Below are 14,333 nucleotides of genomic sequence, written 5' to 3' on the forward strand. Positions count from 1 at the left end.
GGCAGAAGCAACAACTTCACAGCAGATGGCGATGAAGGCAAAGGAAGTTCTGCTCTCTTGTCTCAAGGGTTACCGCAGCTTCACGCGGGATATCCTTCCTGGCGAATATGAGATATAAATAAAAATGAGAAATAAATAAAAATCTGAATTAGAGACTCTTGTGCATGTATAGTACACAATCTACAATTTACGGGTTACTGTTGTATTAAAAATCCAACTCTATTGGCTTTACTAAGCGACATGGTAGAGATCAAGGCTAAGACTACTTTTCCCAGAAGTCAGAGCGAAAGAAAGAAGGCGCTGCATCTCAAAAGGAACGCACAAGGTATGCCTTGTTCCTCTTCGTATTTACCAGGATTAGAGATATGTAAACTCCGCTTCATTAATGCAAAGTCTGTCTGATGGTGTGACACCAGATAGGTCAGCTAATAGCTTCAAACACTGTCATTTATTAGTGGCAGTGAAGGCGTCACGACGGCACTGTTTTATGCCCATGTGCTATTAGCCAGTTGGCTAGCAGCCTCAGTTCGGGGTGATTGAGCTACAAACTGAAGTCGGCACGTCTCGGTCGTTGTTCCAGCAGCACAAACAAATCTCCTAAATACAGCCAGGTTTGGCAGCTAACGTAGGAATAAGTCGAGCTAATGTGAAACACTGACATGCTAACACACTTTGCTTCCCTGTGAAGTAGTTGTGTAACTTGTTGTTCCCTAAAATTTGGAAATGAGGCTGAAGTTCAGTCAGGAGAAAGCCAGATCACTCCTGGAGTTGTGCTGATGTATCACGCTAAAAGAAATAAATAAGAGGTCAGAAAATTGTTTGGTAAATTTTGCCCAAAGTTTAGCAGCATTAGCATATGTTAGGGCTGTTTTTGTTGTGCATCTGCACTTTATTGTTGTCAATGTCTACGCATGGGACAGTGTGAAACGTAATTTCAATTCCTTTGTATGGCAAGTACATTTGAAGAAATTGACAAATAAAGTTTTCTATTCTATATAAATGCACAATATTTGCGAGTTTTTTAGTAAGTCAGTAAACAAGATTAGGCTAACAGTCTAATTGAAGAAAAAACTCAGATTATTTTCTTAAAAACTCATTTTTTTCACTTCGGTGAAGGAGCTGCTTCAAGTTACAACAACACAAATGGGAAAACGTTACATAAGTGAATACGGTTTTCCACGTCTCTGCGCATGCTCCGTTTAACCTCCGCGTAACCTGCCATGTATCTGAATGTTTCTGCCGCTCATTTACATGGAGTAGGTAGCAACAGTAGCACCAGGTTACAACCAGCAAGATCCACGGTTTCCCTCGGAGTTACTCGAGTTCAGGAGCTTGTCCTTCTCAGTGAGCCTCACCTGGCGATTCTTCGAAAGAGCAACAGGGTTTGCAGCAGCACCAGACACACTTATCAACTAGAAACAGCATGCTTTTCTCATCTGTCTGTCTGTCTATCTACAGCCCTCCACTGAATAAGTGGAAGATATTTAGTGCATTAATTATAAAAAGTTTCACCGGTTGTGGTTATTTTTTTTATCCTGATGTGATTGCTTATATAGAGCTTTTATATATAAAGCTTTTAATACTAGGCTGCAGTCAAACGAGGCCACTGCACTGTTGTTGTCCTTTTCACGCACAAATTAAAACGTATTGCTTTTGTCTTAATACAACAAGGAGGAAGTTTCTGCCAGATAGCTAGCTGAGCCTGGATACTACTTCTAGTAGTGCACAGCTACATATAACAGTGCAGATACAGCCGTGTAGGGGCATGCAGGGTAATATCTACGCCAGTTAGAACAAGCACTGCGGCAACACCTTGGAATATAAGGGAGCATCTTAAATTACCCTTAGTGGTATCTGTGGCTGGATTATTAGTAGTGTGTTGAGGCCATGGGTTAGGTACGACATAACCATATAAACCAGGTGTGTAAAAGATAAGGCTTGGGGCCCAAAATCGGACAGCAAAGACTCCAGTCTGGCCAGCTGGATGTCTTTGGAAAATATAAAAAATGGTGTACATTTTGGACTTTCACCTGTATTTTCATTAATTTTACAGTTTTGCCTACTGATTGTACCTGATATAAGCTATAGTTTCTGCTTGCCTACTCAGATGTGACACTGACACAGACTAAGAACTATAGTAGATTGTTTTTGTGGTAAGATGCCTCGTAAACACAGTGTATGGTTATCGCAAAGCACATGAATGAAAAACTTGAGTAGAAAATACAAAAATTAATTATAACTTGGATTTAAACATCGTGGAAGAACTGCTTGTTTTCTTTTTTGTTTTAAAAAAAAAAAGGCTTTCATGCCCCTCAGGCGTGCAAAAGTTGCACTGCCATCACTGTTTTGGAAGGCGCAGCAGACCAGCATTGATAAGAGTTATTGATAAGTATGGAGACACACAGGTCAGGTGGATTGCAGTTCTAGGAAGTGTTTTTCAATATCTTCCAATATTCATGGAAACGCACAGAAACATTTGGTTTACTGCAACACGTGAAGAAAACTGTCAAATCGGGGGTGGCGGCGCTTTGCATGAAAATCTTGTTTGTCGCACAGATTAATAGTGAGAGTTAAAGCTAAGACCTGCTGTGTCAGAACAGACTGCGCAGCTCACATGATTGATTTTGTTTTTCAGGTGAACAATGACATTGGACTGAGCGGCTGGAAAGCTTTCTGTCTGACAATGTCAGAGAGAGGAATGGAGCAAAGGTCAACATTTTCTCTTACTCGCCAGCAGCAGCATGTAGCTTTTTAACCAGCTCGTCGGATGGTTCGTTCTCTCCAGTTCAGCCCTCTCTGACACAGAGAGGCAGAGGAGTTGAGTTTGTTTTCTTCATAAATTCCAGGTGGAAAGTCGGCAGCTTTTCCTATCGAAAAGAATCCTCGCATGCTGATTTGATAGCGTGAGGGGGGGAAGAAAAAGTTACACGCCTGTGCAATGGTAGCAGAAGACACAGCAGGAAGTGGGGACAGATCAGATGGGGAGAAAGAGATGGATCAGAAAGCATCTGAAGACGCCGAGCGGCAGGAAGACGGGGATGTAGCGATGGCCGCCACTGCCGCAGAGTCTCCCTCTGGAGAGGATGAAGCCAGAGATCCCAGAAAGTGGAAGTGGTCTGTGATTTTCTTGTGTTTCTACGGGTTTATGTCATCCATAAAACCCGGGGAGCCGTTCATCACGCCATATCTGCTGAGCCCTGAGAAGAACTTCACCAGAGAGCAGGTGAGTGATGCACATTTCTCTGCGTAATTTGATGAAAGTTTGTGTTGACTGGTAACCTTCCCATTAGGGCTGGGCCATATCCTATCGTTCCCGGTAATACCGGTATAATGTTAGGCAATGATAAGAAAATGAAATATTGCGATAAAATATGGATGAAACAGATGAACCAGAACTGGTTTGTAAAAATGCTGCAACTCCAGTGGTGTGGAACTGGTTTGGCTTTCGTCCGTCAGATACACAACAAAGCACATTATTTGGTAGAGCATGCTAGCGGGCCGTCGTTATTACCGAACCGATTTTATGTGCACGGCGCTCGAAAATCTGTTAACAATGTTTTAGTACGACTTTGCTAAGCTAAGAAGCCGCTTGGCTTGATGGATTGTCGGAGCATTACAGCTATCGTAGTCAGGAGCCTCGTGCAATAATACGTACTGTGCTTCAACATAATGTTACCGTATTGTGTGTGTATAACCTCTTTTTAAGTTTAGTGGATATTATACATGGTTATGCTGAGGATGTGTCGGCCAGTTTCCACTGGAAATGCCTTTTGGTTAAACTGTCAGCAAAGAATTTGCATTTGCACTGTTACATGTTTATATAACTTTAATGCAGATAAAAAAAAACAGCTGCTTGTTTAAGTGAAAATACATTGATGGGGTTTTTTGCACTAATAAAGTTGTGGAGTTGTAAAGTGTTTTGCCTCACGTCAATTATATCGTCAGTTATATCGTTATTGCAAATTTTCAAATGTATATTGTGATAAATATTTTTGGCCATATTACCCATTAACATTACGAGAGACAAGACCTTCCAGTTACAGTCCTGCTTACAGGAGTTTTGCAGAGTTGAAAGTCACGAGCAGTCCAAAAAGTTAACCTCTGAGACTCTAACAAGCTCTGCAGTTAAGCATGTATTGCACAATAGAATTAATGAGTTCCCTGTGGGGAGTTTGCTGATCCATCTTACTGTGGTCAAAGTTCACATTCCTTCAGAGTGGGTCAGTGTAATTGCATATGTGGAGTTAGACTTGTTTGTAGAGTGGGATCACTGGAAAGTGATCACTATTCTTGTTTTCCTATTGGCCTGGCCATAAGCACGAGGTGAGCTGCCAATGTGTCGACAGCATGTGGAAAAACACTTCCAAAGACCAGAATAGCAGGTTTACAGCAGAGCTGAACTCCGTGTAGAAATATCTGTTTACCTGTGAGGTTATTTAAGAGCTTTAGTCCATCGATTTTCCTGTTTTTGGGATTCCAGGGAACAAGCAGTTTATCTGTCATCAGTCCCGGTGAAGCTGGCATTTGTGAAACAAACATCAGTGCCAGACAGATGTCGATGCTTTAACCAGTTCCACTGTCATGAAGTCAGCTGTGATAGAAGTCAGTTAAACAGAAGGTGATTGGGGTGAATCTAGGGCTGGGCGATATGGCCTAAAACCCATATCGCGATATAATTTGAAGCACGTGCGGTAACGATATATATCGCGATATATTCTTTTCTTCTGTATAACGTGTTTTCCACACTATAAGGTGAACTTAAAATCCTTTAATTTTCCCAAAAATCGAGAGTGTGCCTTATGTATGAATTCTGGTTGTGCTTACTGACCTTGAACCGATTTTTGGCGTGCAGAAATCTGTTAAAAAATGTTTTAGTACAACTTTGGTAAGCCCCACTGCTTGATGGATGAAGAAACACAAAAGGTTTCTTATTTTTTTCACATGACTGCACAAAGTCATGTGAAATTTCTCTTTTTCACCCCACTGAAGCCACAGCTGTTATTCATCAGTAAAAAAACCCTCCCCTTTATCTTGTACACTGTTACGACTGTTACTGTGACCAACAGTGTGCATAGTTAGGATAGAGGCTGGTATTTGCAAAATACTAAAGTGATGCAGAATTGTGTTTTGCATCAAAGCTCTTCAGCAACTACTCCGGCAAAAATGCAGAACATTTGCTTGATGAGGATGGTCAGGGGATTTTGAATTATTAGTTGGCCAAAACAAGCAATATTTGCATTTGCATTCATGATCTTTGTCATATTTTAATTGTATCTTAGTTGTATCCTTACAGATGTGAAGAAGAATGCCAGCAATGTTGGTTTTTATTTACAGCTTCGTTGAACTTTCTTTAAACCTTCTTTTAAAAGTAAAGAAAAGTTGGCACTATTTAGGGTAGAAAGTGCACTGTCAGAAAGGTTCGTGTAAGACTCAAGCTTGATTTTGCTTTTTTTTCCCCCACGCCTTATTTGATTGATTTATTTCCAGGTGACCAATGAGATCACTCCAGTGCTGACGTATTCCTACATGGCTGTGCTGGTACCAGCCTTCCTGCTAACGGATCTTCTGCGTTATAAGCCGGTCCTGATCATTCAGGGCGTCAGTCAGGTGGTCATCTGGATCATCCTGCTGCTTGGCGGTACGCTGCTTCAGATGCAGTTCATGGAGTTCTTCTACGGCATCACCATGGCCTGCCGTGTCGCCTACTCCTCCTACATCTTCTCCCTGGTCAACCCGGTCCTCTACCAGCGCGTGGCAGGCTACTCGCGCTCCTCAGTCCTCTTGGGGGTTTTCACCAGCTCTATCCTGGGCCAGCTGTGCATGTCCTTGGGAAACATCACCTTCTACACCCTCAACAGTATCTCTCTGGGGTTTGTCAGCTTTGGTTTGCTGCTCTCACTGTGCCTGCCCTGGCCTAAACGCTCCTTGTTTTTCAACCGGACGAATCAGGAGGAAAAGGAACTGGTAGAAGTAGCCACCAAATCTGAACTGGACAAAATGAACCCAAAAGATGGAGGGCCATCCTTTGCTGCGCCTCCATGTCCTGCGTCAACCTGGAAGGATTCTGTGTTTATGCAGATGCTTCTGGAGGTTAGAAATGTGCTGAAGAGGCCAAACCTGAGGCTCTGGTCCCTGTGGTGGGTGTTCAACTCCACAGGGTATTACCTGGTGCTCTTCTACGTCCACATCCTGTGGAACAAAGTCTACCCTGCCACTGAGAACAAGAACGTTTACAATGGGGGAGTGGAAGCAGCTTCTACATTGCTCAGTGAGACATTTCCAGACATTTTAAAAAATAGCTTTACACAAATAGTGTTATTGAAATTTAATTTGTTTTGTATCCAGCTCGGTGTTGCAGCAGCTTGCTACATTTAGATACAAAAAATGTAACAACTTGTGCAAAGTATAAACTAAATCTCAGCCATTGTCTAATTTAAAGGCTGGCAGGATGTATTTAGCTTTGCAGTGATAGCATCAAACAACTACTTAATGTAGGACACAATCTGCAGGGCTTATTTGTTAGGAAGAAAAATCTATGCTAATGACTCTGATAGACCCCCGTCTTCACGAGAGACTCGGATCGAAGCAAAAGTGTGATAGGAGATAATTGGGTGTCTTTTTTTTCCAGGAACCAATTTGAGAGGGTCAGGAAGAGCTGAAGAATGATGATATGTGTTGTTATTTAAGACTAAAGTAAGGACTTGTCCACACATATACAAAAGTAGCTTTTGGAGTTTTAGGCTTTTATTCAATGCAAATTCACTTTCAGATAGCTGAAAAAGGATGGTTTGGGTCCAGGCTAGATATAAAAGATTGACATAGCCAATGTAATGACACCCAGGCTGGTGTTTTTGCTCACCACATCTAGTGTTTTTTGTAATCAGAGGGTCTAGCTGGGGAGTAGCTCACTAGCTTTGTTAGAAAGATGGTCACATCCTCAAACTTAATTACACTTGTGTATTGAGTCTGTTATGTTCTCTGTGCAAGTGGCCAGTGTTGTTACCAGCATACTGATGTGTGGGGTTCTTGGGTTGTTGTAGTTGGTGAAGTTTCTGTCTTTGAGTCGATCCCTTCTGTTCCAGTTTATTAGAAAAAATGGAGGCAGCAGTAGCATCAGGGAATACTCACAAGGAAACAATGGTACTGAATGGGCCAATCAATGTGACGGTGCCGTTACTAGGGCTGGGTATCGTCACTGATTTCTAGAATCAATTCGATTCCGATTCACAAGGTCCCGAATCGATTTGATCCATGATTTGATTTGAATCGTGGAAATTTTGCCTCAGTCAGAAATATTCTAATTCTGATCACGTATCAGTACATTTCCATATTTTTATATCTGTAAAAAGCAAGCTGACACTTGCGAGACTTTATCAAAGGTGTGAGCATCACAGCTGATTCCTTTGTGTCAAAGTAATTGAGGATAAAACAGAAAAACATGAAGGTGGTTTTCCTGGTCTGGGATTTTATGAAAATATTCTGCAGTAGATCAAAAACGAAAGATAACCGTTAATCAACATATGAACATTACCTGATGCTGCTGAAGTGAAGCAGCATCATGTAGCCCCCCCAGTCATTACTAGGGCTGGGGCACATTATACCGTTCACGTCATAATGTCAGGCAATGATAAGAAAATGAAATATCGCAATAGAATCTGGGTAAAACGTGCATGCGCAATGCCTTTGTTTTCATACGCACATGGCAGAAAAAGCATGGCGGCGACAGAGAACGAGAAGGGCAAAAGCGGATCATTGAATGAAACCGATGAACCAGAATTGTTTTTTAAAAACGTGCTACTTCAGTGATGTGCAACTGGTTTCGTTTTTGTCCGTCAGATAGCCACCAAAGCACTTTTTTTTGTAGAATATGCAAGCGGGCCGTCCTTAATACCGTATCTTTTGGACTATATAAGACAACCAAAAATGTGATGTCCACATATGTGGACGCCAGGTCCGAGGAGGTTAATGCACATAAAAAACAGCTGCTTGTTTAAGTGAAAATAAATTGATGGGTTTTTTGCACTAATAATGTTGTGGAGTATTTTGTCTCGCATCAGTTAATCGTTATCCCAAATTTTAAAATATATATCGTGATAAATATTTTTGGCCGTATTGCCCTGTCCTAGAATTACATTTCTGGGGTGATGCATCAGTCCTCCCCCAGAGCCATGTTCTGTTGGAAGGTTTTTCTCCTGTTAAAAGGGAGTTTTTCATCCGCAACACCTTAAAGGCCGGTCCGTGAAAATATTGTCGGGCATGAACCGGTCCGTGGCGCGAAAAAGGTTGGAGACCGCTGATATAAAGTGCCCTGAGGTGACTGTTGTTGGGATTTGGTGCTAATATAATAAATACAGTTGAATTGAGCTGTAACCACTTGACAGCATGCTCTAAAGTTGGGCTTTTAAATATGGGAGTCTGTGGGGACAAACCTCAAGTTTTAAGACCATTAGAGGATCTGTAGTTCTTGGAAATTAGAAGGGTGACAATGAGCATTTGACTTAGGATATCATCTATCAGTGCTTTTGATTGGGTCATATTGTTGGTTGCTGGCTGAAAATACTTGACAGTATTGAGTATTATTATTATTACAGGGAAACAGATTCAAGTCTGCTTTCTTTTGAATCTTTTTTTGGGCAAAATCAGATGAAATGAACTGTTGCATTTCTACCTATGATTCTGATGATTAGCTTTTTGAAATGATCTTTTAAATAATGTTTGTAAAAAAGGTATAGGCTCAAAATGGTTTTCTAAAAGTGTAGTCCTGAAACTGACGTGTGTGTTAACATAAACAGAAGAGCAACTGCAGTAAAGGGTGCGCTCAGCTGTTTGGGAGAAGCTTAATAATTGATTGGCCAGCCCTACTCTGTAAGGGGTCACGTCAGCTTTAGACGGCAATAATTGCACTTTAAACAGTTGTAAAGATTAAAGGTAGCAGCTTCGATAATCTGGATGTCATGTGTAAGTAATGAGGTTTGATGACAAACGTCTGATAATTGAACAGTGATTAGGAGACTTCTGTGCTGCTGCTGATATTTTTATGACAAGAACAAACTAACTTATGTCCAATATGAATAACTTTCATTTTATTGGTGACAGCAGTGCTTAGCCGACTGCTTACTCAGTCCCTCTCTACAGATTACTTGCTCTGTGCTTTAACTTAATCAGTTTAAAGACTATAACCTGTTTATTTTTCTGTAGGTGCTATAGCGTCCTTTACAGCAGGCTTTGTCAAAATTCGGTGGAACATCTGGTCAGAGCTGGTCATTGGTATCATCACAGCGGTGCAGGCCGGTCTGCTGCTTCTTATGAGAACCACAGACGACATCTGGGTCTGCTATGTTTGTTATGTACTCTTCCGAAGCTTCTACCAGTTTCTGGTGCCTATTGCCACGTAAGTGCCAAAAACAATGTATTATTTAAGATGCATCTGCTTACGATGATCTTAGTTGTAACTATGCTGGATTAAAGTTAAGTGCTATAGGAATGTGGCCAAAACTGTGGTGCTTATTATTGGAAGATTTAGGCCAGAAATATTTGGGGGGAAAAAGGTTCAGAAGCTAAACCACAGCTGCCAATATCAACTGCCACGAGAAACTTCACTCTGAAACGACTTTTTTCTTCTTCTTTTTTTCAGTCTTTGCTCAAGCAGAATGAAGGATAACGATCTATTATAATGACATAAGCTGACATGTTTTGTGCTGTTGATTGTACAGAACAGGTCCTCTGGTGTACATTTTTTGTTGATGATTTATACCAAGTGATAACAGCATAATAATGAAGAAAATAAATGCAGCCCTCAGCTAAACTCGTAATGAAAACGTTAATGAGATAACACAGCGTTCGATCTGATAAGCCTCAGTACGTTGTGTCTGTCTACACGTATTTTATTGCTTTAACTTCATGTAATTTCAAATAACCTAAATACATCTACAGCGAGTAAGAACATACAGCGTATCATACATTTATACAAGACAGTTGCTCATGCTGGATGTTATTGTCTTGCCAGTTTCCAGATTGCATCGTCACTCACCAAGGAGCTCTGCGCTCTTGTGTTTGGTATCAACACCTTCTTTGGGACAGTGCTGAAGACCATTATCAGCCTGATCTTTACTGATAAGAGGGGCCTGGCCTTGGACGTGCACTCTCAGGTAAAACAGTCAAACAGCAGGGATGTTTCACACCAGTTGGATTTGAGAGTCCACATGCAGTAGTATAACTGGAGTTACAGTTGTCAGACGTTTCGTGCTAATGGTGAATGTATGTAAAGTTCTGATAATTTTGGTCTGTTGATATTTTTTTTAACTTAATGACTTTAAAAAAACAAGAATTGGGTGCACACGTTGGAATTTATTTTAAATTTTCTCTAATCCACAAAGGATGAAAAGTGTACGTACAGATTTCAGAAATATACATACACCCCCAATAATATTAGATTAAGTTTTAAATGTCTCTCAGTAAGTTGCACCTTGACCACAGGTAGCTTTCAGTAAGCTGATCGCTCTTCTTGGCAGACTTGATATAGTTCAGTTAAACTAGTTGGTTTCCTGGAATGGGCGCAGCTTCTAAGTATAGTCCACAGATTTCTTTTCAGTAAGGTCGAGGTCGGGGCTTTGGGATCGTCATTCCAGGAGCTTAATGTTAGGCTGCTTTATCCATTCCAAAACCAGTTTTAATGTGTTTGGGATCATTGTTCTGGTAGAACACCCAACACTGACCAAGTTTCAACCACCTAGCTGTTGATCTGAGGTGAAGTTGAAGAGTTTGGAAGTAGTCCTTCATTATTCCATCCAATTTGTGCAATGTTCCAGTGCCACCGACAGCAAAACAGCCCCAGAGCATAATGCTACCACTACCATGCTTGACAGCTCATACACGGCTCTTAGGTTTTGAAGCCTCGCCTTTACTCCTCCAAACATACCTCTTGCCATTGTGGTCAAAGACCTTTGCAAAGTGGTGAAAAATTAGAATAATTCGTGGTTACATGCAGTTGGAATCTGCAGTTGTTGAGAAATGACTCCAAGAGACCTCCCCAAATTGTGTAACTTGACAATTCTCCCAAGTTGTTGTCAAACAAATGCTGCTTATGCTGCATAGATAAACTCCCAGTTATAGTAAATCATGATCATTAATGAGAAGTTGGTAGGTAGCCATGTGAAATTAAGACATTGTAGAAACTTCAACACTTTATTAAAATATTCAAGTGAGGGTGTGTCTATATCTGAGTCCGTATGTATAATTTCGACCCTCTGTGGGTTAGAGAAAGTCTAACATAAATTCAAACGTGTTTTCTGAAGATGTATGCTGCACAATCACTCCACCCTGGAAAAGGTTCAATGAAAAGCTCAAAATTATCATGACATTCATGCTCATGATGAGTTTTTGTAAACTTCTTACCACAACTGTATCCTTAATGTGTTCTATTGGTGTAGTTTTATGTTGTGCGTCAGGGCTGTCAAACTCAAATACACAGTGGGCCAAAATTCAGAACTGGGTCAAAGTCGCCGGCTAACATTAATATTCATAGAAAGAAATCTTCCTCCAAATATAACAAGGAATCTTTTCTTATGGACTCAAACAGTATGGAACAAGCAAAGCTTAATACTAAAGAATATATATCACTTATATAAACGTATATATAACTTAATATTGCACACATGCAAAATCAAAGTTCCAATTAAATAACACATCATTTGCAGCCTTCTGAATTAAATGTTATCATTCATCATATTTTCATCATATTCTCCCACCTGCTCCTGTTTTTATTCTTTTAGCCATTTTGGGATCGGTAGCATGGCAGTATTTGCATGGTTGCTATGACTATTGTCAGAGGAGAGGGTGCTAATGAGTCCTGTTGTGACTGATGCACCAAAACACCAACAGAGCATTCTGGGAATTGTAGTATTAGCAGTACATGACCTGTGTAATAGCAGCAGGCCAGCTCTAATAGTTTTGTATGGCTTCACGGGCCAAATGTAATTAGGCTGCGGGCCAGAGTTTGACAGCTGTGTTGTACATTAAAACATCTGGACAGCTCCTTCAGTTGTATGTGGAAGAACCATACACATCCATGGGTGTAACCCACATGCTCAACTCTGCTGCTCAACCCACAGTGTAATCAACCAAGCAAAGGTTTCCTTGCTTTTGGGGAAACTTGTTAGGAGACTCGTTTCTGCTCCCTCCTGACAGCTGTCAGTGGCCATATTTCCAAACCATTATTTTGCCATTTAACAGGTTCTTTACTTCATTATCGTATTCAAATGAGAATAGTGTTGTTGTTGTTTTGCCAGTTTAGTGGAAATTGGATTAAAATTTTGTTTGGGCTGGGATCTCATGAGGTGCAGGATAAAAAGCCTCATCCATTGCACATCTCTCTTACAGTTTCTGGTGTACTTCTTTTACTTCACTCTTCTTACTGTCGTCTACTTTGCCTGCGCTGCTGTGGTCATCTGCCGTCACTACCGAAACGAGCGGAGGGGAGGAGTAACCAGGGACCAGCCCACGCCCACGGAGCTCAGCCCTGTGGTGACAAACAAGGAGCTCGAAACTTTGTCTAATGGCAAAAGTGCCTAACCCTAAACACAAGAGGAGAAACGTGTAGTTCCATAACATTGTTAGACCAGTTTTACTAATAAGCTCGTGAGAGTCACTGAGATCAGTGTTTTAGCCCCTTCATACACTCAGGTGGGTTCAGTGATGCCTCTGAGCCTTAATCAGAAGTGCCTCATGTGCAGCGACTCCAAGAGTGCAGCAGCTTGTGTCTGAGGAGAGATTTTCTAGAGTAATTTGCTTTTAAAAAGTCACTTTGGTGTTTTTAGACATTGCTAAAGCAGCCTGGGACCTTTAATATCACAACCAAGATTTCTTAGAAAACACGAAACAACCTTGTGACATGCTGGAGTGATTCTTTTCTATAGTCAAGGCTCACGAGACACGACCACACTTGTTTTTAACAAAACACTCCTATTGTACTTTGTTACAATTACTGTGTTAGTGGCATTTTTAAAGAACGTGTGAGTATGAATGCACCTTAGTTATTGATGATGATTATCACAGTCTGACATCAGTGTTATGGGATCGGTAAGCTCTTCACTGCCGATCATTTCAAGCAGCACACTGCAGATTTTGTGCAGTGTACTCTGCTCAATGCAATGTCGTCTGGTGTCTGTTTGTATTGCAGGAGCAGCACCACAGACGATTGCAATAATCTTCATTTGATACAATCATTTCTTTTTTCTATTTTTAGGACTAATTAACATTTATACACATCTACAGAAAATTAAAACCTGTTCTCAATTTCAGTACCTCAGTCAACTGGAGCTGCTCGTGAGTTTGTCGATAAGTTCAGTAAACAACAAACCAAGTAAAGTTTGTAAAACCTGATTTTATTTATTTTTGGTCAATGAATGGCTGTTTTTCTTTCTTTGCTTGTGTCTAACATTTAAACATGCTGGGTCAGTGCTGTAGAGCAGTGGCTCTCAAAGCTGGGTCTGTGATTCTTTGGAAAAGCAACATGTCAAGCTTTCTACTTCCACACTTAGTAACTTTGGCTCAATAGAAGAGCGTGTTACATATCAGAAGATTTAAACATTAATAGGAAACTTAATGAGGGGATTCCTTTGAAAGGCTCTCCCCTCTAAATGGCCACGGACCCCAGAGAATTTCAGAGCCCCTGCTGCGGAGAACACTAGAGGCAACAGGAAGTGCAGCGGAAATGTTAAGTAGGTTTTAAAATGACTTTGCTTGATCACTTAAACAGAAGATTGAGTTATTTCTTACAGCAGATGCAATGGTAGTTTGTGTTTACTGCATTGAGTATTCAGTGGGATGATACATTTACTGTATAGATTTGTTCTCTAGCTTCAGTTCAGTGTTAAGTGCATTTTCACTTGTGTTGTAAAATCAGGAGTATCTGCACTGCCATCGTGTCGTTTTAGTATTTGAAGGCAGAATTTTGTGATTGACATCATTGCTGAAAAATGACTATGAACATGTCTGAGTGCTGTAACAAGGAAATGAGATGTTTTTTATTCACAAATAAATTACTGAGTGGATAAAAACATGCTGCCTCTGTCTGTTTTTGAGTGCAGTAAACCACATTTACAATTTGACACCATGTGATAGAGCTTTAGTGTCTTTAGTGTTTAGTGTTTTTTTAAAACCTCTTGTTTTATTGTCACAACAATCGCTTGCTCGGATCAGCTGGGGCTAAGTTTGGGCTTTCAAAGCTGTTGCCAACAAGCAAGATGCAGCATTTCCTCTGGTGGACAAACTTTACAACGTCAACACTGACTATGATTGAAAGGCATTTCTCCTCTTTCTACTTTAAAAACGTT

The 14,333-nt window shown here is 40.7% G+C and overlaps 1 protein-coding gene across 3 annotated transcripts; it reads left to right on the forward strand.

Annotated features, from left to right (window-relative positions):
* Positions 1–170: 170 nt before the first annotated feature.
* On the forward strand, positions 171–14,059 carry slc19a1 (solute carrier family 19 member 1). 3 transcript variants are annotated; one of them, XM_005945491.2, is made up of 6 exons: positions 171–325; positions 2,636–3,223; positions 5,488–6,268; positions 9,199–9,391; positions 10,007–10,148; positions 12,379–14,059. In XM_005945491.2, exons 2-6 carry the CDS (start codon positions 2,939–2,941, stop codon positions 12,568–12,570), a joined length of 1,593 nt encoding a protein of 530 aa, XP_005945553.1. In that variant the 5' UTR covers positions 171–325; positions 2,636–2,938; the 3' UTR covers positions 12,571–14,059. The 3 variants fall into 3 exon arrangements, with proteins under 3 accessions (XP_005945553.1, XP_042068730.1, XP_005945554.1); XM_042212796.1 differs by lacking the exon at positions 171–325 and adding an exon at positions 333–806; XM_005945492.3 differs by lacking the exon at positions 171–325 and adding an exon at positions 829–1,382.
* Positions 14,060–14,333: the final 274 nt, after the last annotated feature.

The sequence above is a fragment of the Haplochromis burtoni genome, unplaced genomic scaffold, assembly GCF_018398535.1.
Source record: "Haplochromis burtoni strain Fernald_Lab_line unplaced genomic scaffold, NCSU_Asbu1 Contig_394, whole genome shotgun sequence".
NCBI classification, from domain to species: Eukaryota; Metazoa; Chordata; class Actinopteri; order Cichliformes; family Cichlidae; genus Haplochromis; species Haplochromis burtoni.

What these genes read in the sequence shown, in the direction of transcription:
- slc19a1 (XM_005945491.2), top strand. Translation starts at nt 2,939, where the DNA reads ATGGTAGCAGAAGACACAGCAGGAAGTGGGGACAGATCAGATGGGGAG. An exon ending in TTTCTGGTGCCTATTGCCAC is followed by an intron (nt 9,392 to 10,006) that starts GTAAGTGCCAAA and finishes TTGTCTTGCCAG; the next exon opens with TTTCCAGATTGCATCGTCAC. An exon ending in CCTTGGACGTGCACTCTCAG is followed by an intron (nt 10,149 to 12,378) that starts GTAAAACAGTCA and finishes TCTCTCTTACAG; the next exon opens with TTTCTGGTGTACTTCTTTTA.